The sequence below is a fragment of the Acomys minous genome (genome assembly GCF_964271855.1).
Source record: "Acomys minous genome assembly, chromosome: 12".
Classification (NCBI taxonomy): domain Eukaryota; kingdom Metazoa; phylum Chordata; class Mammalia; order Rodentia; family Muridae; genus Acomys; species Acomys minous.
The window spans coordinates 93,681,515-93,705,479 of NC_140493.1; the positions used below are offsets into that span (position 1 = coordinate 93,681,515).

The 23,965-nt window shown below is 48.9% G+C and overlaps 2 protein-coding genes across 5 annotated transcripts; both read left to right on the forward strand.

Annotated features, from left to right (window-relative positions):
- Positions 1-71: 71 nt before the first annotated feature.
- Positions 72-13,201, forward strand: RUNDC1 (RUN domain containing 1). Of its 4 annotated transcripts, none has more exons than XM_084803104.1 (5): positions 72-597; positions 4,912-5,070; positions 7,179-7,377; positions 8,322-8,438; positions 9,886-13,201. In XM_084803104.1, the coding sequence occupies exons 1-5, from the start codon at positions 73-75 to the stop codon at positions 10,752-10,754; spliced, it is 1,869 nt and encodes a 622-aa protein (XP_084659230.1). In that variant the 5' UTR covers position 72; the 3' UTR covers positions 10,755-13,201. The 4 variants fall into 4 exon arrangements, with proteins under 4 accessions (XP_084659230.1, XP_084659231.1, XP_084659232.1 ...); XM_084803105.1 differs by having other exon boundaries at positions 9,889-13,201; XM_084803106.1 differs by having other exon boundaries at positions 72-591.
- Positions 13,202-17,876: 4,675 nt separating this feature from the next.
- Positions 17,877-20,816, forward strand: RPL27 (ribosomal protein L27). Its single transcript, XM_084803355.1, has 5 exons — positions 17,877-18,026; positions 18,298-18,380; positions 18,863-19,032; positions 20,471-20,581; positions 20,697-20,816. Exons 2-5 carry the CDS (start codon positions 18,300-18,302, stop codon positions 20,743-20,745), a joined length of 411 nt encoding a protein of 136 aa, XP_084659481.1. The 5' UTR covers positions 17,877-18,026; positions 18,298-18,299; the 3' UTR covers positions 20,746-20,816.
- Positions 20,817-23,965: the final 3,149 nt, after the last annotated feature.

The window sequence follows — 23,965 nt, forward strand, 5'->3', positions numbered from 1 at the left end:
CAGGCTTCCTGGCCAGCGGTTGCCATGGCAGCAAGGGGGCGCGACTGACGTGCGGCCGGCGTTTCCGGGAAGATGGCGACGGTGGAAGTGGCCACAGAGCTGGGAACTGTGGCGACCGTCTTCGGGCCAAAGTCGAAGGACGAAGAAGAGGAAGAGGAGGAGGAGGAGTCGCTGCCACCATGCGAGACTGTGCGCTGGGCCCCCGTGGGCGCAGTGGCCGAGGCCGGTCCTGGGGCAGCGACGTTCTCGGAGGAGGCGGCAGCCGAGGAACCTGGAGCGGCTCCGGGCTCTCCTCCCGACGCGACCATCCGCACGCTGAGGCGGCTGCAAGCCGAGCGTCGGCAGCTGGACTCGGCCCTGCTCGCGCTGTCCTCGCACTTCGCGCAGGTGCAGTTCCGCCTGCGCCAGGTAGTGCGCGGGGCGCCCGCGGAGCAGCAGCGTCTCCTGCGGGAGCTCGAAGACTTTGCCTTCCGCGGCTGTCCTCACGTCCTGGGTTACGAGGGGCTGGAAGACCCCTGCGGCGGTGGCGGCGACGGCGAAGGAGATGATGGGCTGCCGGGGGACCGGCCACGGGTGCGCGGCGAGGACCAGGTGAGTGTCTGAGGCTGGGTCCGGATGAGGATGAGGATGAGGATGAGGATGGGGCAGGCAGGTACCATGTGATGCTGACTTGGATTGAGGTAGAAAGGTGAGGCGCTACCAAGCTGAGAAAGTATTATGGGTACGTGAATGCAAGATACAGAGACTGGAGGCAGGAAGATGCAGAAAAACATACGGCAAGCGCTGAAAGACCTTGAGGTGCTTATCCTGAGTGCGCTTGGGTCACACGCTCTAACCTCCAACTCTGAGCCCTTGCTGATAAAATGAGCATGGGGAGTGGGCGAAGTGGCAGGTGAAAGGGTAAGTAAATTGGAATCCGTGAAAATGTAAATTAATCCCCCAAAGCGTTTTTTGGCATATAGATAGGCTGTAATCTTTATGCTATCTTATCTCAGTGGGAGGTTTGGTGACTAGCCGCCTTCCCCTGGCAGTGGAAAGAAACACACCCTTTTATAAGGACGTCCTAACAATGTCTTCAAACTGCCTCATAAAGGGGTTCTCTGACCGGCCTCGCTCTTCTGACTGACGAGTGCATTCTTCAGTACACTGAAGAAGCAATGGAATTCTGTAAACCACCGGGTTCCTTACACATTTTGAACCTCTCGAAGCAGGTCAACTTTCTCCTTATTCTACAGGTTGCACTCCACACGTGGCTTGCTTTCCACGTTAGCCAGGGAAACTTATCGGTAGCAGACATTGACTTCTGCTGGTCCTGAGCTGTTTCTAGTTCCTTCTCGTACCCAAATGTCCTTGAGCGAGGATCGGTCAGCCGTAAAGCTGCAAGATTTAAAAAGCAGCCAGGCACATGGAAGGCCGTGTGCAGATGTGATACTGTGGTTTTGTTTTTTTTTTAATTGTTTATTGTCGCTTGCAGAAAAATTCCCAGTGTGATGATGCCTTAAGAAATTGTGCTCGCTGCACCTATTAAGCAGCTGTCTTCTTAAGTGCATACATTGCTGTGTGAACAGGTAGTCCCTGAGTGGAGGACATCTTTGCACTGAGTGATGTACTTTTAATATTTTGGGGGGCAAAGAGGACAGTCTTGGGGGTGGAACCCAGGGGCTTGCATGTTGTAGGCAAGTGTTCTGTCACCAGTTAATTGTGTCTTCGGCCCTAGAAATTATTATTACTGATTCTGTTTTTCAGACAGGTTCTCTGGCCCAGGCTGCCTTTGAACTTACTGTATATATGGGGGGCGGGGTTGAGGGGGAGACAACACAGTGCTGGTGTCACAGCCTGCATGTGGAGGTCAGAGGACAACCTTAAGGAGTTAGTTCTCTTCTTAGAATGTGAACTGTAGAAATCAAACACAGGCCATCAGGCTCGGTGTTCCTAACTTTGAATTTCTGATCTTGCTGCTTCTACCTTCTGAGTACTCAGATCAGAGACACATAGGCCACTCCCAGTTTACTCATTGCTTAGGTTTGAACCCAGCACATTGTGTATGCCAGGCATGCACTCCACCAACTTAGCTATCTCTCCAGCCCCTTCAAATTACTTTCAACTTTATCTCAATGTGTACTGGAAATTAAATCTACTATTTCCTGCCTTGCCCCAGAACTCACTGTTCTCCCTGTTAAATTTGTTTGCTCAACTGCAGCAAACATGCTGTAACTACGACAGCAAGTGAGATACCCTGGCTGTCATGGAAACAAATCAGGGTTTATAGCTAGTTTCACTCTTCCTTGGCTTCACAAGCGGATGACAAAGATGGACTATTTGTGTCTTTCTCTTTTGGCTAGTTAGACAACTTCCTCCAGCCAGAATTCATTATTTAGAATTTTGTTATTCTGCACCTAATTTAGTCCAAAAACTTATAAGAAATATGTACTGTGGGCTGGAGAGGTGGCTCGGTGGTTAAGAGCAGGCTACTGTTGCGGAAGACCCAGGTTTGAGTCCCAGCATCTCCATGGCAGCTCACGACAGTCTATAAATCCTGGTCCAAGGATTAGACACCCTCTTCTAGCCTCTGTGAGCACCAGGCACTCAGGTGGTGCACAGACATGCATGTGGGCAAATCATCCATAAGCAAAAAATAAAATTAAGAAAATATTTTTTTTTTAAGGAAGAAAGAAATGTGTACTGAGAATTCACCCCATACCGAGCATAGGCCTAGGTGTACTGGAGATGGAAAGGCAAGGCTCTTTGGGAGTCCATAGGTTAGTAGAGACAGGTCTCAAACAAACGCTGTAATGAGTAAGTGTACACAACACAGAGGAAGAAATGGCGTGTTCTTCCACGAGAAAACCAGGGAAAGCTTTCAGGGAGACCTAGTTACCAGCTGAGGAAAGGAATGGCGTTATAAGAAAAAGCAGTAACACTCTGGGAGACTGGAGAGTATCCTGAGGCTTGCTTTCATGTTCAACAAAGCTAAAGAAAAAGGATTTCTCCAGGGCTGGAGAGATGGCTCAAAGGTTAAGACACTGTCTGTTCTTCTAAAGGTCCTGAGTTCAATTCTCAATACCTACATGGTGGCTCAAAACCGTCTGTACTGAGTTCTGGTGCCCTCTTCTGGCATGCAGGCAGAATACTATAGACATAATAAATAAATAAATCTTTAAAAAGAAAGAAAAGAAGCTGGGCATGGTGGCTCATGCCTTTAATCCCAGCACTTGGGAGGCAGAGACAGGCAGATTGCTGTGAGTTCGAGGCCAGCCTGGTCTACAAAGAGAGTCCAGGACAGCCAGAGCTGTTACACAGAGAAACCCTGTCTCAAAAAACAAACAAACAAAACCAAACAAACAAAAAAGGGGGGGGTTGATTTCTTCTTAAGAAGTTGAACAAAAGAAGAAAGAAAGGAAGGAAGGAAGGAAGAAAAGAAAGGGGATTTCTCTTTAGGAAGTTGAACGAAAAGTTAATTTTTTGTTTTTTGTGTTTGTTTTTTGGTCTGTTCTTTCTCCTACCTTGCTTCTTGAGGGCTTGGTAAGTACCACTTTAAGGCTAACTTTAATACTGTATAGATCCTAGTTTAAAATGTAGCCTTATGCCTGCCTATGAGTGGTTTTAGTGCCTCTGCTTCTTTGGTTTTTTTTGGTTGGTTGTCTTTTGTTTTTTGTTTTTTTTCCCAGTGGTAGCTGTTAAGACTGAGTCTGTATATGTAATCCAGGCTGGCCTGGAACTCACTGAGGAGTACAGGTGTGCATGTCATATCTGGAGTGCCGAAGAAGGCCCACTATATAAGAATATGTTAGCCAGACTTGATTCCTGTGAACGATGCTATGTGGTCCCTGGCAGTGAGAAAATGGTTGTCCTCAGAGAAACTTACCTCTCACATACACCCACACACCACACCTGCCCACCCCTGTGACTTCTCTTCTGTGTATTTCTGTGCCTTAAATAATTAGGTTTCATTGTTTTCCCTTTTACAGAAATAGCTATAACCTTTCCAGGAAGCTTTGAAATGTCATAAAGCTGGTTGATTTCTACATGTACAAAGCCTTTCTCTATACCCCCAGGCTTTGCTTTTTGAGACAAAGTCTCCTGATGCCCAGCCTCAAACTAGCTATCCCGCTCGTGCTGGAGGGGTACGCTTGACCCAGAGTCTTCACAGGCCACCACACCTGACTCATTCCCCCAGCAGTTGTGCAAACACTGGTTTGTGTGGAGTACTGAGTGAGGAATAATCTGTGCTGGCTGACCATGGAAGATGACACCTTTAACTCCTGGAGGCGTCTTACCTGAGTTTTCTCTCTCCTGACTAGCCCTTTGAAAAACAACAAGCCTATTAACAAAAGGCTTCATTGTGCTTGTATTCTGTCTGCAGGAAAGGGATGAACACTTCTTATAGAAAGTTTGAGGCCAGCCTGGTCTACAAGCGAGTCCAGGACAGCCAAGGCTAACACAGAGAGACCCTATCTCAAAAAAAAAAAAAAAACCAAAACACCCCCCCCCCAAAAAAAAAGAAAAGAAAGAAAATACAAATGTAAGCTGGGTGTGGTGGCACACAATCATAATCCCAGCATTCCAGAGGCAGAGGCAGGCAGATCGCTGTGAGGTCAAAGGCTAGCCTGGTCTACAAAGTGAGGCCATGACAGCCAGGACTGCACAGAAAAACCCTGTCTGGGAAACCGTGAGAGAGAGAGAGAGAGAGAGAGAGAGAGAGAGAGAGAAAGAGAAAGAAAGAGAGAGAGAGAATACACATGTAATCAGTTTACCTGGGTGAAGTATATTGTTATATTGTTACTTGTCCATTGTTTAATTGGCTCATTTGGAAGCATTATCTATTTCCCTGGACATTTTTGGCGTAGCATCTTAAAGTGCCTTTGATTTCTCTCTTTTGTGAAATACACCCAATTCTTTTTTTCATCACAGAGTGAGCAGGAGAAAAGGGAACGCCTGGAGAGCCAGAGGGAGAAGCAGAGGGAGCTGATCCTGCAGCTCAAGACCCAGCTGGATGACCTGGAAACGTTCGCCTATCAGGAGGGCAGCTACGACTCCCTGCCACAGTCCGTGCTCTTGGAAAGACAGCGGGTGAGCCGACCTTAGAGGGGACGCCAGCGTTTCTCATGGTTAATGTGTCCCTGCTGGTGGTGCACTGCCCCTCCCCAGCACAATTCTTCCATGGCCTTGGGTCACGGACCTCAGGTCCAAATCAAAGAGACGGTTTACTACTTCCTGGAACCAGTTTTTCTCTTTTGTTCCCTTTGTTCCAAAGTTCCTTTATCATTTGTTTTCATCAATAAAAAGGATTAAAAATTATGAAATAGCTGGGCTGGTGGCACATGCCTTTAATCCCAGCACTCAGAAGGCAGAGGCAGGCAGACCACTGTGAGTTCGAGGCCAGCCTGGTCTACAAAGTGAGTTCAGGACAGCCAAGGCTTCATAGAGAAACCCTGTTTCAAAAAAAAAAAAGAAAGAAATTATGAAATAAGTATATATTTACTTGGAAGCCTTCAGAGAAAGTAAATATAAAGCTTTTGGGATTTTATTTTTATTTTATGTGTATGAGTATTTTGCTTGTATGTACATCTGGGTACCATATGTGCACAAAATGCCTGTGGAAGCCAGAGAGGGTAGTAGAACCACTCAAGTGGAGTCACAGAGTTTGTGACACTCCATGTGGGCTCTGGGAATTCAGCCCTAGTCCCGTGTGAGAGTACCAGTGCTCTTAACTGCTGAGCCATCTCTCCAGCCCAAATAGGAGGCTATTGGTTCTTTAGCCATTTTGGATCGTTCACCCTGTTCTACTGGCCTAGTAAATTCACTTTGGCTTATTCACTCTGCTTACTAGCCTGGTAGATTCACAATGCATGAGCAGTGCCATTCCAATCAAAAGGAACTAAGTGTTGTTTTGTTTGTTTGTTTTTTGAGACAGGTCTCATATAGCCTAGGCTGGCCTCTTAACTTGTTATATAGTCAAGCTTGACCTGGAACTTGTGACCCTCCTGCCTTCTGTATCCAAGTGCTTAGATGACAGGCATACATCTTCCCACCTGGTTTATATGGTACTAGAGAGTGGGCATCCAAGTTTTCACTCATGCTAGGCAAGCGCTCTACAAACAGCTTCATCCCCAGCCCTGGGCTGAGGGTCATTCTGAAAAGAGAAGAGACTCTGTGCCCTCTTCTTTCTTTTTACATTATTGTATGAGTGTGGGCGCACATGGGCCACGGCACCCATTCTCCTTCAGCCTTTGTGTGGATTCTGCGGCTCTAACTCAGGTCACTATGCTTACATAACAGGCCGAGCCATCTCTTGGGGCCCTATCTTTTTTGGTTGTTCTTCGTTTTTCGAGACAGGGTTTCTTTGTGTAGCCCTGGCAGTCCTGGGCTGTGTAGACCAGGCTGGCCTCGAACTCAGAGATCCACCTGTCTCTGCCTCTCAAGTGCTGAGACTATTGGTGTGTGCCATCACTGCCTGGCTCAGGCCCTATTTTTGCTTCTTTGTTTGTTTATTTGTTTGTTTGTTTGTTTTTTCTGAGACAGAGTTTCTCTATGTAACAGCCCTGCTGTCCTGGGCTCACTTTGTAGACCAGGCTGGCCTTGAACTCACAGAGATCCACCTGACTCTGCCTCCCAGGTGCTGGGACTAAAGACATGCTCCACCACGCCTGACTGCTCCGGCCCTATCTTTTTGTTGTTGTTTTGTTTTGTTTTGTTTTTTCAAGACAGGGTCTCTCTGTATAGCCTTGCCTGTCCTGGCCTCGCATTGTAGACCAGGGTGGCCTCGAACTCACTGGGATCCACCTGCCTCTGCCTCCTGAGTGCTGGGATTAAAGGCCTGCACCACCATGCCTGGCCTTTTTTTTTTTTTAAGATTATTTATTTACACAGCATTTACCTTCATGTGTGCCTTTATGCCAGAAGAGGGCATCAGATCACATTATAGATGGTTGTGAACCACCACATGGTTGCTGGGAATTGAACTCAGGGCCCCTGGAAGAGCAGTCAGTGCTCCTAACCTCTGAGCCATCTCTCCAGCTCCCTCGGGCCCTATTTTAAACAGCAGCTACATCAGTTTCTCCTGAAGTTGGAGGCCTTTGCGGCTCTTATCCACCCTGAGCATAGCAGCCTTGCTAAGACTCCTCCCTAGGCCTCTGCATGAGAACTGCAAAGGACACAGTGACTGCTGCTCTTGACAGGTGATCATCGATGAGTTAATAAAGAAACTGGACATGAATCTGAATGAGGACATCAGTTCCCTGTCCACCGAGGAGCTTCGTCAGCGTGTGGACTCAGCAGTGGCTCAGATTGTCAACCCAGCGCGGGTGAAAGAACAGCTAGTCGAGCAGCTGAAAACCCAGATCCGGGACCTTGAGATGTTCATCAGCTTCATCCAAGGTCAGTGAGCATCTGGAGTGTGGAGACGAGGACAGGCGGTGTGGTAGTGCAGAGTGGTCAGAAGACACCTGGGGTGTGGTAGTGCAGAGTGGTCAGAAGACACCTGGGGCGTGGAGGTGAGGACAGGCGGTGTGGTAGTGCAGAGTGGTCAGAAGACACCTGGGGCGTGGAGGTGAGGACAGGTGGTGTGGTAGTGCAGAGTGGTCAGAAGACACCTGGGGCGTGGAGGTGAGGACAGGTGGTGTGGTAGTGCAGAGTGGTCAGAAGACACCTGGGGCGTGGAGGTGAGGACAGGCGGTGTGGTAGTGCAGAGTAGTCAGAAGACACCTGGGGCATGGAGGTGAGGACAGGCAGTGTGGTAGTGCAGAGTAGTCAGAAGACACCTGGGGCATGGAGGTGAGGACAGGCGGTGTGGTAGTGCAGAGTGGTCAGAAGACACCTGGGGCGTGGAGGCGAGGACAGGTGGTGTGGTAGTGCCCTGTGGTCTCAGAACTCAGATCTAAAGGAGCCAGTTCTCAACTGTTCCACAGACCTGAAGTGGGTGTGGTGGTACACGCCTTTGATCCTGGAATTCAGAGAGGCAGAAGCTAGCAGATCTCAGGGTTCCAGGCCAGCCTGTTATATAGCATGAGGGAGACCTCTTATATGTGCCACAGCAGGATGGAAAGAACATTGTCTTTCAGGTCCACTGCCAGACTCATGCCCTTGAGTAGGCTCCTCCCTCTTTAGTCTTACTCTCTTCACTGGGGATAATTCATTCTTCGTTTGCTAAGCAAATATTTATTGAGCCAGCTATGCTGTACCAGGCACCTTTCACACAGTAAAACGCAATAATCTATAAAATTCTGATCATGTAGCAGAGACTATTAACTATTCTTTTCCTTCTTAAAATCTGCTATGAAGGGGATAAATACGAGTCTTGCTTTTGTCACTTCTGATAATAGATGAAGTTGGAAGCCCCTTGCAGACGGGTGGACACTGTGACTGCAAGGCCAGCGGGAAGGCAGGAAATGGCCCCACCAGAACTGGCAACAGCACGATGTCCCCAGGAACCAGCAAAAGTAAGTACAGCTTCTAGAGTGCACAGGCTACAAAAGCAGAAAGTGGGAGGTGGAGGCGGGAGGAGTGAGAGTTGAGGTCAATCTGGACTGCATATCGGGAGCCTGTCTGGCAAGAAGAAAGGACAGTGAGGTTGGCTCCGTGTGTACTAGGGTTCTCATGCTGCCAAGCCTGGGGACATGGCTTGGAGCCTCAGGTCCCGCATGATGGAAGGAGAGAACTGACTCCCTCTGGTGCCCTGTGACCTTCTGAACATTCATCCTCTCCAGGCATGGTGGTGCATGCCTTTAATCCCAACATTTGGGAGGGAAAGGCAGGTGGATCTCTGTGAATTCAAGGCCTGCCTGATCTACAAAGAGAGTCCAGGACAGCCAGGGCTACACAGACAAACCCTGTCTCGAAAAACCAAAAAAAAAAAAAAAAGAAATAAGAAATAAGAAAGAAAGGAAGCCAGGCGTGGTGGCGCATGCCTTTAATCCCAGCACTCGGGAGGCAGAGGCAGGCGAATCGCTGTGAGTTCGAGGCCAGCCTGGTCTACAAAGCAAGTCCAGGACAGCCAAGACTACACAGGGAAACCCTATTTTAAGAAAGAAAGAAAGAAAGAAAGAAAGAAAGAAAGAAGGAAGGAAGGAAGGAAGGAAGAAAGAAAGAAAGAAAGAAAGAAAGAAAGAAAGAAAGGAAAAAGATTTATGATTGCTTGAGTCTTGGGAAGAAATGGGTAAGAGGAAATGATAATGGTGCAGGATTGCACTCGGGAGGCAAAGGCAGATGGATCACTGTGAATTCGAGGCCAGCCTGGTCAAAAAAAGTGAGTCTAGGACAGCCAGGGCTACACAGAGAAACCCTGTCTCCAAAAACAAAAACAACAACAACAAAAAAAATGGCATAGGGTGTCTTTTGGGGATGATAAAAACATTCTAATATGGATTGATGGATTGTGGTGATGGATGTACAACTCTTTAAGTGTAAATTTGAAATGACCAGATCTAGGAGATGCAGCTAGTACAAGCCTAGTGTAGATGGAATCCTAGAGCCCGGGGTTTAATCCTGAGCACCAAAACAAAAGGAAACAAAAAGAAGCTGAGCATGGTGGCATATACCTGTAACCCTTCAGAGCCTGGGCAGGAAGATAAAGAGTCTGAGGCCAACCTGGACATGGTGCGCCTGCCCGAAATCCCAGCCATAGGGAGGCCGAGGGATGAGGGCTGACACCATAGCAAGATCCTGTTTGGAACCAGCAGCAGCCTGAGTTGTACACTAGAAATGGATGCGCTGCACAGGATCTCAGTCACAGCCAGTAGAATTAGCCAAAGATCAGCCAGTCCAGCTGCACCCTTGCCTTCGTGTGGCCCTGTCCTGTGCCTCAGATGCAAGGCTTGCTCTCGGCTGTGGCCTGTTGAATGTTCCGTGTCCCTTTGACCCCTTTCTAATGAGTCGCTCTTTTCTAAGCAGCCAAGGCAGAAGACGCGAAGAGAGTCCGGGAGACAGGGCTCCACCTGATGCGGCGAGCGCTGGCTGTGCTCCAGATATTCGCGGTTAGCCAGCTGGGCTGTGCCACAGGCCAGATCCCTCAAACCTTGTGGCAGAGGGGCCAGGCAGACAGAGACTACTCCCCCTTATTGAAAAGGCTGGAAGTATCAGTTGACAGAGTAAAGCAGCTAGCCTTGAGACACCAGCCACATGACCATGTCATCACTTCGGCCAACCTCCAGGACCTCTCTCTGGGAGGCAAAGATGAGCTGACCATGGCTGTGCGGAAGGAGCTGACAGTGGCAATGAGGGACCTGCTGGCCCATGGACTGTATGCCTCGTCCTCTGGGATGAGCCTCGTCATGGCCCCCATTGCTTGTTTGCTGCCAGCCTTCTCCTCGGCCCCTGAGACCATGCACCCCTGGGAGCTCTTTGTAAAGTACTATCATGCCAAGAATGGCCGCGCCTATGTGGAATCCCCAGCCCGGAAGCTCTCACAGTCCTTCGCCCTGCCCATAATGGGTGGCACTGCTGTGACCCCTAAACAGAGCCTTCTGACAGCCATCCACCTGGTGCTGACAGAGCATGACCCTTTCAAGCGCAGCGCTGACTCAGAGCTGAAGGCGTTGGTGTGCATGGCGCTGAATGAGCAGCGCCTGGTGTCCTGGGTAAACCTCATCTGCAAGTCAGGGTCCCTCATCGAACCGCATTACCAGCCCTGGAGCTACATGGCTCACACAGGTTTTGAGAGCGCCCTCAACTTGCTCAGCCGCCTCAGCAGCCTCAAGTTCAGCCTTCCTGTGGACTTGGCCGTGCGCCAGCTCAAGAACATCAAAGACGCCTTTTGATGAGAGTGCCTAACCTTAGGCCCACACACCTTGCTCTGGCGAGATGGCTGACCTAGAGTTCTAGAGTAAAAGCCAGGAAGTTGAAGGGTAGAGACATTTTTCTTAGACTCTTTTCAGGTGGTCGGCCTAAAGGAAGCAAAGTCCATTTTCGCTCTTAGCATATTAGAAAGATGTGCCAGAGACTCATCAAAAATAGTGTCAGGGGCCTGAGAGATGGTTCGCCAGGTAAAGATGCTTGCCATCACACCGGCCGATCTGAGTGGTACAAGGAAAGGACAGACCTCCCAAAGCTGTCCTCTTACCTCCAACATGAGCTGTGGCACGTGGGAACCCCTGCCCAAACACAAATGTAATAATAAAATCTGAGCAATGAATAGTATCAGGACTAGAGGCGTAGCTCGGTGCCGCGGTGCGTGAAAAGCATGCACACCAGCCGGGGCTGAGGACGTTAAAAGCAACAGAAAGTGCCGGCCCTAGCCCACCACAGTGTACCCATGCCATTGTTGGAGCCTGTGTTAACACAGTCAGTTACCAAGCCGGGTACAGTGGCGCGCGCCTTTAATCCCAGCACTTAGGAGGCAGAGGCAGGTGGATCTGGCCAGCCTGGCCTACAAAGTGAGTCCAGGACAGCCAAGGCTACAGAGAGAAACTCTCAAAACAAACAAACAAACAAAATATCAGTTACCACACATAGCTACTGCCCAATTCACTGTGCCAAGTCTGATTGTTTAGAAAATGTAGGTTGTGGCCACCATTCTCTTCATGGCAGCAAGTGATGGGAACCCTCAGGCCAGAACTGTAATTCCAGTTAGGAATTCTGAGCTCCCTCTCCTCTGAGGGAGTTTTAGTATGGGCCTAAGATGAGAACAGGGATCTCCCTGCTGAGGTGATCCTCACATAGGCAGCGCTCCTCTAGGGATGAAAACAGCTGATGTCAGGTAGGGTCTCTGGGCGGCACTCTCCTCTGAGGGCCCCTCAGGACAGAGACAGTCTTTGGAAATGAAAGCATTCAGAAGGACCCTTGGCGCTCAAGAACACACACGACACACAGTGCGGAGTGGCACGGCCCCCTGGGTTGTGACTCACTGGCACCACTTGTCCTGGAGACTGGCTGATCTCCGCGTAAACAGCAGCAGGGCCATGGATTCCCGAGACTTCCACACAGACCGTACGTCTGCATGTCTGTGAACGCAGCTCCGTTGTCCTTCGGCCTGCCGTGGCCGTGGGCACTTGCTCCAGGGCTCACTACAGATGGATGAGCTGAGCTGCCACCTGCACCTTGTCCCCATGAAGTGCACTTTAATTTGTTTTAGCAGTGTGTCACTCAAGATGCATCATCATCAACATTTAGTGGAAATATACTTAGTTTCCTTATGAAACACGGCAGTGTTAAGGGGCTTGGGGTGTAGCTCAGTGGTAGAGTGCTTGCCTTGGTGACCCTCAGCACCACCACCCCAGAAAAAAAGGTATTGTAAAATATCATAAATAATGATAGATCTGTGATTGCTAATAAAGTTACAGTATTTTGTGTAGCTTCTCTGCAAAGCCCATAGCTCCCCTCCACTTTTAAAAAAAAAAAAAGATTTATTAATTATGTATACAGTATTCTGCCTACATGTAAACCTGCACACCAGAAAAGGGCACCAGATCTCATTATAGATGGTTGTGAGCCACCATGTGGTTGCTGGGAATTGAACTCAGGACCTCTGGAAGAGCAGTCAGTGTTCCTAACCTCTGAGCCACCTCTCCAGCCCTCCCTTCCACTTTCTAAGTCTCTCTAGTCCTATCTGCCCATGTAATCTAGGTCAGCATTCATTTAGAAACTGTGCACCTCCTGTCTGCCCTGGGGCAGGCTAGTTTGGTGGCAGTAGTGGTTTTGCACGTGTGTTGGTTTTGCCTGGTCAAATTCCCTAAAGGGGGCCCTGGTCCCTTTCATTCATATTGCTGTGGCTGTCCTCGCACACGCTGCTTCCGGGAATCTGTACTGTCAAGTCCGCGCATCATCAAGTTGCCAGTGTTTGGAGGGAGTGAGAACTGGTAAGGTCGTATAGCAGGGCCCAGCTACGCCCCTGTATTGTCCTTTAACTCACAGGGTATGTGTGGGGGAGCACAAGTTCCACGCCTCCTATGTGGAGTTAGTTCTTCCATCATGATGTGGGTTCCAGGAACGGGACTCAGATCACTAGGCCTGTGTGGCGAGCCCCTGCCACTTAGGCTCTCTCTCTCTTGGTTTTGTGATCTTTATTTACCTTCAGACTGTGGGGGCTGGAGAGATGGCTCAGCAGTTAAGAGGTCCCGAGGTCAGCTCCTGGCAACCACGTGGTGGCTCACAACCGTCTGTAATGTGAACTGATGCCTTCTTCTGGCATACGGGTGTACATGCAAACAGGGCGCTGATTTACAATAAATAAATGAAATCTTTAAAAAATAAAAATAAGAAGACTGTGGGGGAAGAGTGGAAAGTATATCTTCTGTTGTGCCATCCTGATTTCACTCTCGCTACTACCGAGGCACGCGCTTACGATCTCCCTTCCCCTTCACAGCTGGGGAACCTGGACCGGAGGGGACTGGATGAGTGAGATTTGAGCAGTCACCTAAGTCCAAAGCGCATCTTTAGGCTCCGCCATGCTACTTCATCTCTCCTACGTCCAGGCCCTCATTTTACCCTTGGGAGAGCACTAAGTATTTTCTTTCTTTCTTTCGTTTTGTGTGTGTGTGTGTGTGTGTGTGTGTGTGTGTGTGTGTGTGTGTGTGTGTGTGTGTTTGTTTGTTTGTTTTTTGGTTTTGGTTTTTTCGAGACAGAGTCTCTCTGTGTTAGCCTTGGCTGTCCCAGACTCACTCTGTAGACCAGTCTGACCTCGAACTCACAGCAATCCGCCTGCCTCTGCCTCCCGAGCACTGGGATTAAAGGTGTGTGCCGAAATACCTGCCAGAAATTCCAGCTGCCACAGTACTTAGGTGAAGGCAGTGAGGCTGACAGGCTTTGCGGTGCCACGTTCTTTGTGAAGTGTAAAGATGAGCACCCACAAAAGGCCCTCAGCATCCCACAGTCACCTCTGCTAGGGAAGGAGCAGCCTACAAGGGAAGGTAGATCTGTCCTTGCCTTGGGGTACAGAGGAGTAAGCAAGGAGAGGCCTGACAGTCAAGTCGAAGGGTACACAAGAATGAAGTGAAAACGCTATGGGCCATACATGGTGCTACACACGCATGCGCCTTGGACCACCACTCTGGACACAGGTCCTTTTGTTGAGCTATATAATAGTTTGCCCAAGGCATCTCCTCCTTTACCATTCATTTTTGCCAGGCAGGTGCCTAGGAGCTCTTTCCGGTGCTTCATACTTTGTGTCCTCCAGTACAGTAAGCCTGAGGTGACACTTGTCAGAAGACAGCTCTCAGATCTCAGTATGAACCTGCAGGCTCACCCTGACCATCATGGAAGCCAAGATGTGTAGGGAAGTTGATGTGTAGACATGAAGCCAAGTGGAAGAGGAAGAGGATGCAGGTTGTGGTCAGCAGGCAGCTCCTTGATGAAGGTTCCCTCTGAAACTTGGTGGGTGGATGTTAAAATAACTTTTTAAAAATATATATATATTTATTTGGGGCAGGAGAAATGGCTCAGCAGTTAAGGGCACTGGCTGGGGGCTGGAGAGATGGCTCAGTGGTTAAGAGCGCTGCCTGCTCTTCCAAAGGTTCTGAGTTCAATTCCCAGCAACCACATGGTGGCTCACAACCATCTGTAATGTGATCTGATGCCCTCTTCTGCAGATAAAGTACTTATATACAATAAATAAATAAATTAAAAAAAAAAAAGAGCACTGGCTGGTCTTCCGGAGGTCATGAGTTCAATTCCCAGCAACCACATGGTAGCTCACAACCATCTATAGTGTGATTTGATACCCTCCTCTGGCATGCAGGAAGAGCTCTGTATACATAATAAAATATATATTTATTCATTTATTAGTATGTATACAGTGCTCTGTCTATACACCTGCAGGCCAGAAGAGGGCATCAAATCACATTATAGATGGTTGTGAGCTACCATGTGGTTGCTGGGAATTGAACTCAGGACCTCTGGAAGAACAGTGTTCTTAACCTCTGAGCCAAACTCTCCCAGTAAGACTCCCTCTGAATGCCACGAACTGACCTGCCATGAACTTAGCTCCACTGAACTGCCTCTCAGCTCACTGACTCAACTGAACCTATTGAACAGCACTCCCAAGAACTCAGAGATATGCTGGGATTAAAGGTGTGTACAACCACGCCTGAACCCTAGCTTTCCGTTCCCTGAAACTTGCTCTATATCTGGCTGGCCTTGAACTCAGATCTATTTGCCTTTGTCTCCTGGATTCCATCTGAATCACACAGACCTATAAGGTCTTTGGATGAAATCTCTTGCTGGAGCAGCCATGTTCTGAATTAAAATCCCTCTATAGGTGGAGGCTGGGGAGACATCTCAGTGCTTAAGAGCATTGGCTGCTCTTCTGGAGATGCTTGGGTTCAATTCCTAGCATTACACAGTGGCTACCAATGCTGTGTAACTGCAGTTCCAGGGAATCTGAGGCAGACATGGGTGAGGTGCCTAGGCATACATCTATGCAAGACACCACACATGTAAATAAAAAATAAGATGACAGGAGACAGTCGGGTGAAATATTTTCTAGAATTGGTAGGTGGGGGGGGGGATGCTGGTCTTTTCATCACCTTGGGAAAGGCTTCCTCTTCTTCTTTTTGTTTTTGTTTGTTTGTTTGTTTTTGTTTTTCGAGACCAGGTTTCTCTGTGTAGCCTTGACTGTCCTGGACTCACTTTGTAGTCCAGGCTGGCCTCGAACTCACAGCGATCTGCCTGCCTCTGCCTCCCGAGTGCTGGGATTAAAGGCGTGTGCCACCACGCCCGGCTCCCTCTTCATTTTTTTTTTAATTTTTATTTTTTACAGGGTTTCTCTGTGTAGCCTTGGCTGTCCTGGACTCGCTTTGTAGACCAGGCTGGCCTCGAACTCACAGCGATCCACCTGCCTCTGCCTCTGGAATGCTGGGATTAAAGGCATGTGCCACCACCCCTGGCCTCACAAAATATTTTAATTGCAGCCAGGCATGGTGGCCCATGCATGCATATAATCAAAGATGGAAGAGGCTGGGGCAGGAGGATTGCTATGAGTTTAAGTACAGCTTGAGATATATATATATATCCCAGGCGTGGTGGCACATGCCTTTAATCCCAGCCTCGGGAGGCAGAGGCAGGCGGATCGCTGTGAGTTCGAGGCCAGCCTGGTCTACAAAGTGAGTCTAGGACAGCCAATGCTACACAGAAAGTATAAGGTAGGTGTGTTGGTTCATACCTGTAATCCAGGACTCAGGAGGCTGAGACAGGAGGCTCACTGAATGTTGGATTCAAGCCTAGGCTAGAATGGTGAGTTCCAGGCCAGTCTTAGCTACAGAGTAAGATCTTGTCTCAGAAATTCATAAGCGCTAGAGATGGCTTAAAGGTGAAGAGCACTTGTTGCTGTTCCAGAAGACCTGAGTTCTGTTCCCAGCACCCACACTAAATGGTTCGCAACAGCCGAAAACTCCAGCTCCAGGAGAAGGAATGCCTGTGGCCTCTGGGCGACATACCCTCATACACCTACTCACATGTTGATAACTACATACACATCATTAAAAATAAATCCTTTAGCCGGGCGTGGTGGCATACACCTTTAATCCCAGCACTCGGGAGGCAGAGGCAGGCGGATCACTGTGAGTTCAAGGCCAGCCTGGTCTACAAAGGGAGTCTAGGACAGCCAAGGCTACACAGAGAAACCTTGTCTCAAAATACCAATAAATAAATAAATAAATCCTTTAAAATAAATTGAAAAATATTGAAACAATAATAAATAGAGGCTGGAGAGATGGCTTGGTGGTTAGGGTGCTTTCTACTCTTGCAGAAACACTGGAGAGAACCTAGGTTCAACTCCCATCACCCACATAGTGACTCACAGTCATCTCTAACACCAGTTCCAGGGCATCCAGCACCTTCCTCTGGCCTCCTTGGACCCGAGGCCCTCACTTGGTACACAATCATACAAGCAGGTAAGAGACAAAATACTCACATTCACAGAAGGAAATTTAAAGCCTGTCGTGGTAGCACACATCTTTAATCCTAGCACTCAGGAGGCAGAGGTAGACCATCTCCATGAGTTGGAAGCCAGCTTGGTTTACAAAGAAAGTTCAGGACAGCTAAAGCTACAGGAGAAACCCTGTCTCAAAACAAGCCAAAACAAAACCATTTTATCCAGATGGTGGTGGTGTAGGACTCTCTCAGGAGGCAGAGGCAGGTGGATCTCTGTGAGTTCAAGGCCAGCCTGGTCTACAGAGTGAGTTCCAGGACAGCCAGAGCTACAGAGAAACCCTGTCTCAAAAAAAATGAAACAAATTATATATATGATGTAATCTTTTTTAAAAAGCTAAGAGCCGGGCATGGTGGTGTAAGCGCATAAGCGTACACCTTTAATCCTAGCACTCAGGAGGCAGAGGCTGGCGGATGGCTGTGAGTGAGTTCAAGGCTAGCCTGATCTACAAAGCTAGTCCAGGACAACCAAGGCTTCACAGAGACACCCTGTCTCGAAAAACAACAACAACAACAATAATAATATAAAGCTAAGAGCCCCACGTGCTTATTCTAGTCAATAATATCTGACATCGTTGGCTTGAATGCTGGCGGTAACAACTCTTGATCTATCTTCCTTCTCTTTTTTCACCTAACAGTGCACAAGACCATTTTGTTCCCTTATGACTTTATTTTAATTGATTTACTTACTGCAGACAGGGTCTCTCTATGTAACCTAGGTTTGGACTGGAGCCGAAAATCCTGTCTCAGACCCTCAAACGTTTGGATTGCACTCCTGGACCCCGCAAAGCCTGGCTCTTGTCTTCCAAGGCTAAGCAGTAAATTTCAGAGTGTGTCTCCCTCCTAGTGGCAGCGTAGGGCACTACAACAAAGGAGGCGACAAAAGCAGAGGGCGGACTCTCGGGTCCCTCCTTGCCCCTCCCACGACTAGCCGGAGACGGAACTCTGTTATGTCCGCTCCCAGAGATACTAATAAAGCTTGATTCAAACAAACGCCCTCCCCGGCCCGACCTCACTAGCTCCTTCCGCCAGCAACGTCGACCACCAACCAAGCGGCTTGGCTAGGCCTGAGAGGCGGGACCGGAAGCGGAGCCACCTTTTCCGCAGGCTGAAAGGTTAGCGGAAGTGTCCTTCTTTCCTTTCTGCTGGATTCCGGCTGCTTGCTGCCGGTGAGTAGAGGCCTGGAGAGGGTCTTGCAATCCGCCGCCATCGCGGCTCCGGGGTCGGGTTGCCCTGCTCGTTCGGACGCTAAGCCTCCGGCGGCCTCGTGGCGAGTCACATCCCTCGGGCAGAACCTGCGGGCGGCGTGGCCTAGTCGGCACCGAGCGATCTAAGCCGCGGGGGCCTCCGATCGGGGCTCGCATTCCGGAGTCGGCTCCGTGGCCTTTGGCCTTAACAGTTTTATTTTTTTGAGCGGCTCCTTGTCTTTGTTCCCTGCAGAAATGGGCAAGTTCATGAAACCCGGGAAAGTGGTGCTGGTCCTGGCTGGGCGCTACTCCGGACGCAAAGCCGTCATCGTGAAGGTACCAGACCGGCAAGGGGGCTTTTGACTGCCTGCACGCGGGGATCTGGGCTGCAGCATCGGATGGGCGGGGGTCCGATGGCTGCGGGTGGTAAATGGCAGGAAAAGAGTTGAATTGGGATCCCGACACATACTGTGGGCTCCACCACGTAATGAGCACGTTACAGGTGTGTGTAGTTGTTGCAGTCTGGAGGTTGGCAGCCTTTTTGCTGCTTGCTCCTTACCCAGTTTTACACCTGCTGTGGTTCTGGCCACAAGACTGTTGGCCTCCACTGCTTCTGTCCCTGCCGCTTATTTGAAACGTGGATAAGGCTGCCAGTTTGGGAGTCCGAGCTCTAACCTTAGCCTCATGAGGGAAGGCGATGGCTGGGTGTGACAGAAGGCACCGAGCGTTGCCTGCCTCTCCAGAGCTTTTGCAAAGCCTCTAAGACAGAGTCCGAGGGGTGATGTGATTTTTTTTTTCCCTTTCCATTTCTCATTCAGAACATCGATGATGGCACCTCAGACCGCCCTTACAGCCATGCCCTGGTGGCTGGGATTGACCGCTATCCCCGAAAAGTGACAGCTGCCATGGGCAAGAAGAAAATCGCCAAGAGGTCAAAGATCAAGTCCTTTGTGAAAGTTTATAACTACAATCACCTCATGCCCACCAGGTGAGCCTTCCAAAAATGGGAGTGTGAATTTTGGTTTCCTCTCCTGAGGAAGAGATGGCCTTGTAGTTGCTGTGATAAAAAGCTGCATGTTCCTTTTCTCCTCTCCTGCCTCTAGATCCTCTGCCTCTAAGCTTGTGTCACCCTCCGTTACCCAGCAGAGGTGAGGGCCTGGGTCTTAGCACAGAGCCATTACAGAGAGGGATAGACTTGATTTTACTCTTTCGTACATCTTGGAGAATGCCTTGCCTGTCTTCTGTTTTTGTTTGTTTTCCAGACAGGGTTTCTCTCTTGTAGCCCTGGCTGTCCTGGACTCACTTTGTAGATAAGGCTGGCCTTGAATTCACAGAGATCCTCCTGCCTCTGCCTCCCAAGTGCTGGGATTAAAGGCGTGTACCACTAGGCCCTACTTTTTTTTTTTTTAAATATTTTATTTAATTTAAATTTATGTGCATTAGTGTAGGGGGTGTCAGATCTTGGAGTTACAGACAGTTGTTAGCTGCCATGTGGGTGCTGGGAATTGAACCCAGGTCCTTTGGAAGAGCAGGCAGTGCTCTTAACCACTGAGCCATCTCTTCAGCCCCCTAGGCCCTACTTTTGATGCTTTTTAGCGAATGGCTATAGTTAAATCTGGAATCGTGCTTTCTGGATTAGAGGTGTCGGAACCCAATCTCAGCTCCTTCCTTAAGTATAGATAGCTGAATTTGTTTCCCATGGAGGGCACACAGGGTCTGGTGTGCCTTCTGTCACTGGCCTATGGGGTGATTGATTTCCTTTGGGCTATGGGACAACTGAGGTAGTAGGGCGCTATTTTATCCCAGCACTTGACTGGCTAGGTCTCCTGGCCACCTGCGTCTTCCTTCTCTTAGGCTCCCTGGGGTGCTCAGCTCAGGCTAATCAGACATTTCATCTCAGCCTCTGGGGTGCTGGGTTACAGGTGAGTGACACACCTGCCAGAGAGATAGCTAGCTGTTGTGTTGTAGGTAAAGTCTGGCATGGTGGTTCTCGCCTCTTAAATGGAGTTTCAGAAATTTAAGAACAAGCTTGGTGCTGTGGTGCACGCCTGTAATTCCAGCACTTCTGAGGCAGAGGCAGGCAGATCTCTAAGTTTGAGGCCAGCCTGGTCTACAAAGGGAGTCCAGGACAGCCAGGGCTACACAGAGAAACCCAATCTTGAAAAACAAATGGAAAAGAAAAGGAAAATACACCCCCCCAAAAAAGAAATTTGAAAACAAAATGAGATTTTCCAGTGCTTGAGACCATGTAAATGGGATATTAAAATGAGAATTTCCAAGGGATTCCATGAAAAGTTAATTGAGCAAGTCTTCAGTGGATGCTCCCCCCTCTGTCCCTGAAGGGTTGGATCCTGACCACCCAGGTCCCTTGAGAATTAGGCTTCCTGGTGTCCCTAGCTAATCCTGCCTCCATACTGTTGCCTCAGGTACTCTGTGGATATCCCCTTGGACAAGACTGTTGTCAACAAGGATGTCTTTAGAGACCCAGCTCTGAAACGCAAGGCCAGGCGGGAGGCCAAGGTCAAGTTTGAGGAACGGTAAGTAGGTCCTGTGTTTCTTAAATATAGCTGTACACTTCCCGTGGAAGAATTTGTTTTCCTGTTCCACTTTTGCTTTTCCGTTATTTATTTATTTATTTATTTTCCTTTCTAGATACAAGACAGGGAAGAACAAATGGTTTTTCCAGAAGCTTCGCTTTTAGGTATATTTTTGTTTCCATCATTAAAAATTAAAAAAAAAAGTGTGTGTCTGTTACATGTGTAGATATAAGAGACACTAAGGGGGCTCTGGGGTGTGAAGCCAGATGTGCTTCTGTGACTCTTGAGCTGCTGGGATGACCTGATGGACTAACAGCCTCCTGGAGGAAACAGCCTTTGTTCAGGAGCTGCTCCTGGGTGTGTGTGTGTGTGTGTGTGTGTGTGTGTGTGTGTGTGTGTGTGTGTGTGTGTGTGTTTTGGTTTTCTTGAGACAGGGTGTCCCTGTGTAGCTTTGGCTATCCTGGACTCACTTTGTAGACCAGGCTGGTCTCAAACTCACAACAATCCACCTGCCTCTGCCTCCTGAGTGCTGGGAAGCCACCACACCTGGCTGCTCCTGACATTTTTAATGAGGTACAAAACTGATTGAGCGTTCTGCTCTCAGAAGCAGGGAAGGGAATCTCATTCTAGTAACACCATGTCTTGACAACACTGCAGGAAAAAAAGTAAAGCTGGGCCAGCACTCAGGAGGTAGAGGCAGGTGAATTGCAGTGCATTCAAGGCCAGCATGGTCTACAAAGAGTCTAGGACAGCCCAGCTTTACACAGAAGCCCTGTCTTTAGAAAAAAAAATGGGGAAATGGCTCAGGTCAAGAGCACTATCCAAAGGTCCTGAGTTCAATTCCCAGCAACCACATGGTGCCCTCCTCTGGTGGGCAGGCAGAACACTACATAGTAACATCTAGTTCATTTTTAATAGTTTATTTTTATTTTGTGCCCCTTGGTTTGCCTGCATGTATGTATGAGCATGTCTGATCTTAGAGTTACAGATAGTAGTGAGCTGCCATGTGGGTGCTGGGAATTGAACCGAGGTGTCATGCCGACCCCCAGGATTTTTGAAGACGGTTTCTCTGAGTAGCCTTGGCTCTCCTGGACTAGCATTGTAGACCAGGCTGGCCTTGAACACAAAGCGTTCTGCTTGCTTCTGCGTCCCAAGTGCTGGGATTAAAGGCATGTGCCACTACACCTGGCTGAACCGAGGTGCTTTGGAAGAGCAGTCTGTACTGTTAAATCACAGAGCCATCTCTCCAGCCCCAGATTCTTTTTTGTTTTTTTCTTTTTTTAAGTAAAGCAGAGATTTAAAATGTGGCAGTGTAGAGTACGCCTTTAATCCTATAAATTCCAAGGCAACAGTAAGACCCTGTTTTGTTTTTTTCAAGACAGGGTTTCTCTGTTACGCAGAGCTCTGTCCTGGACTCTTTGTAGACCAGCAGTCTAGTACTGGGATTAAAGGCATAAGTCACCACACACAGACCAAAAGACTTGGGCAGAGGCAGGTGGATCTCAGAGATTGAGGCTAGCCAATATTATGTGATGACACCATCTCAAAAACTGAGGGACCTGATGCCTGTGCGGTGATAGTTGGGTGTTGCAGCCCAACTCAAATCCTGGCAGTGCAGTGTTGATGTGGCTGTACTTTTGACTAGGGAGCCTCTGCACTACGGAAGCTTGTCAGCGTCAACCACCTCTAGGCTCTAGAGAAATGATCCATTAAGAGAAATCCTGAGGGGCCGGGCGTGGTGGCGCACGCCTTTAATCCCAGCAGAGGCAGGTGGATCGCTGTGAGTTCGAGGCCAGCCTGGTCTACAAAGTGAGACCAGGACAGCCAAGGCTACACAGAGAAACCCTGTCTTGAAAAACCAAAAAAAAAAAAAAAAATCCTGAGGGCTGGAGAGATGGCTCAGGTTAAGAGCACTGGCTGCTCTTCCAGATGTCCCCAGTTCAACCCCCAGCAACCACGTGACTCAAAACCATCTGTGTTGTGATCTAATGCCCTCTCCTGGTGGGCAGTCAGTCATACCTGCAGGCAGAGCAGTTGAAATAAAGAGAAATTCTGGACCCCAACATTGCTTATGGGAGTGACAAGAGCAAACGAGCTACCCTGCAGCTTCCCCACGTTTCTGGTCCACAATGCTTCCTCCAAGAACAGAAAGGCCCAGCTGGCCGGCGGAGACAGCAGTCCTGACACCAGGCTGTGCAGGGAAGATGAGTAGATGGCTTGCCTGTAGGTCTTCTGTGTTTAAAACTCAGAGAAATTAAAAAAAAAAAAAAAAAAAAACACCTGAAATTGGAAGCACCAAGGGCTCAGTAGTTAATGCCCACACCTTTAATCCCTGCACCCGCAAGTCACCTTGCCTGGCCTGGAACTCTCTTTGTAGACCAGGCTGGCCTGGAACTCACAGAGATCCACCTACCTCTCTGCTGGGATTAAATGTGTGCACCACCATGCCCAGCCACAATTAACAAGATTTATTATGTATACAATGTTTTGGCTGCATGTATACCAGAAGAGGGTACCAGATCTCATTATAGACGGTTATGAGCCACCAGGTGGTTGCTGGGAGTTGAACCTTTAGAAGGTTCCTAATTTCTGAGCCATCTCCCCATCTCCCACCCCACCCCCAGCAACACAATTTTAAAAGTAGGAGGAGGCAAGCCAGGCCTGTTGGCACACACTTTTAATCCCAGCAGCAGGAGGCAGAGGCAGGCAGATAGCTTTGAGCTTGAGGCCTGCCTAGTCTACAAAATGAGTCCAGGACAGCCAGGGTGACACAGAGAAACCATTTTGAAAAATAAAAAGGGCAGTGGGTAAGAGCTGATAGCCTGGCATGGTGGTGCACACTTATCAATCCCAGCACTCAGGAGGCCGAGGCAGGTGGATCGCTGTGAGTTCAAGGCCAGCCTGGCCTACAAAGCAAGTCCAAGACAGCCAGAGCTATACAGAGAAACAATTATTCAGGACTTAAATGATACCAGTTTAAACATCCTGTTACCACCACGCCTCCTTCACAATGATACACGAGCACCCACACAATAAGATCTGTTGGGTGTGTGTGTTTTTAACTGTATTTTTACTTTTATGTGCATTGGTGTTTTACCTGCATGTATGTGTGAGAATGTCAGACAGTTGTGAGCTGCCATATGGGTACTGGGAGTTGAATGTGGTGGGTCCTCTGAAAGAGCAATCAGTCCTCCTAACCACTGAGCTGTCTCCCCAGCCTCTCACTTTTCTTTAATTGCAGCATTTTGGTGGCAAAAGCAGGCTGTTCGAAGCCAGCTTGAGCTACAAACTGAGAGCCCATCTATTTTAAAGTCTAAGAAAGGGTGTGGGGAAATCCTACTAACTGGTTTATGATAGAACTGGCCGCCTGGGAAGGGTAGCTGG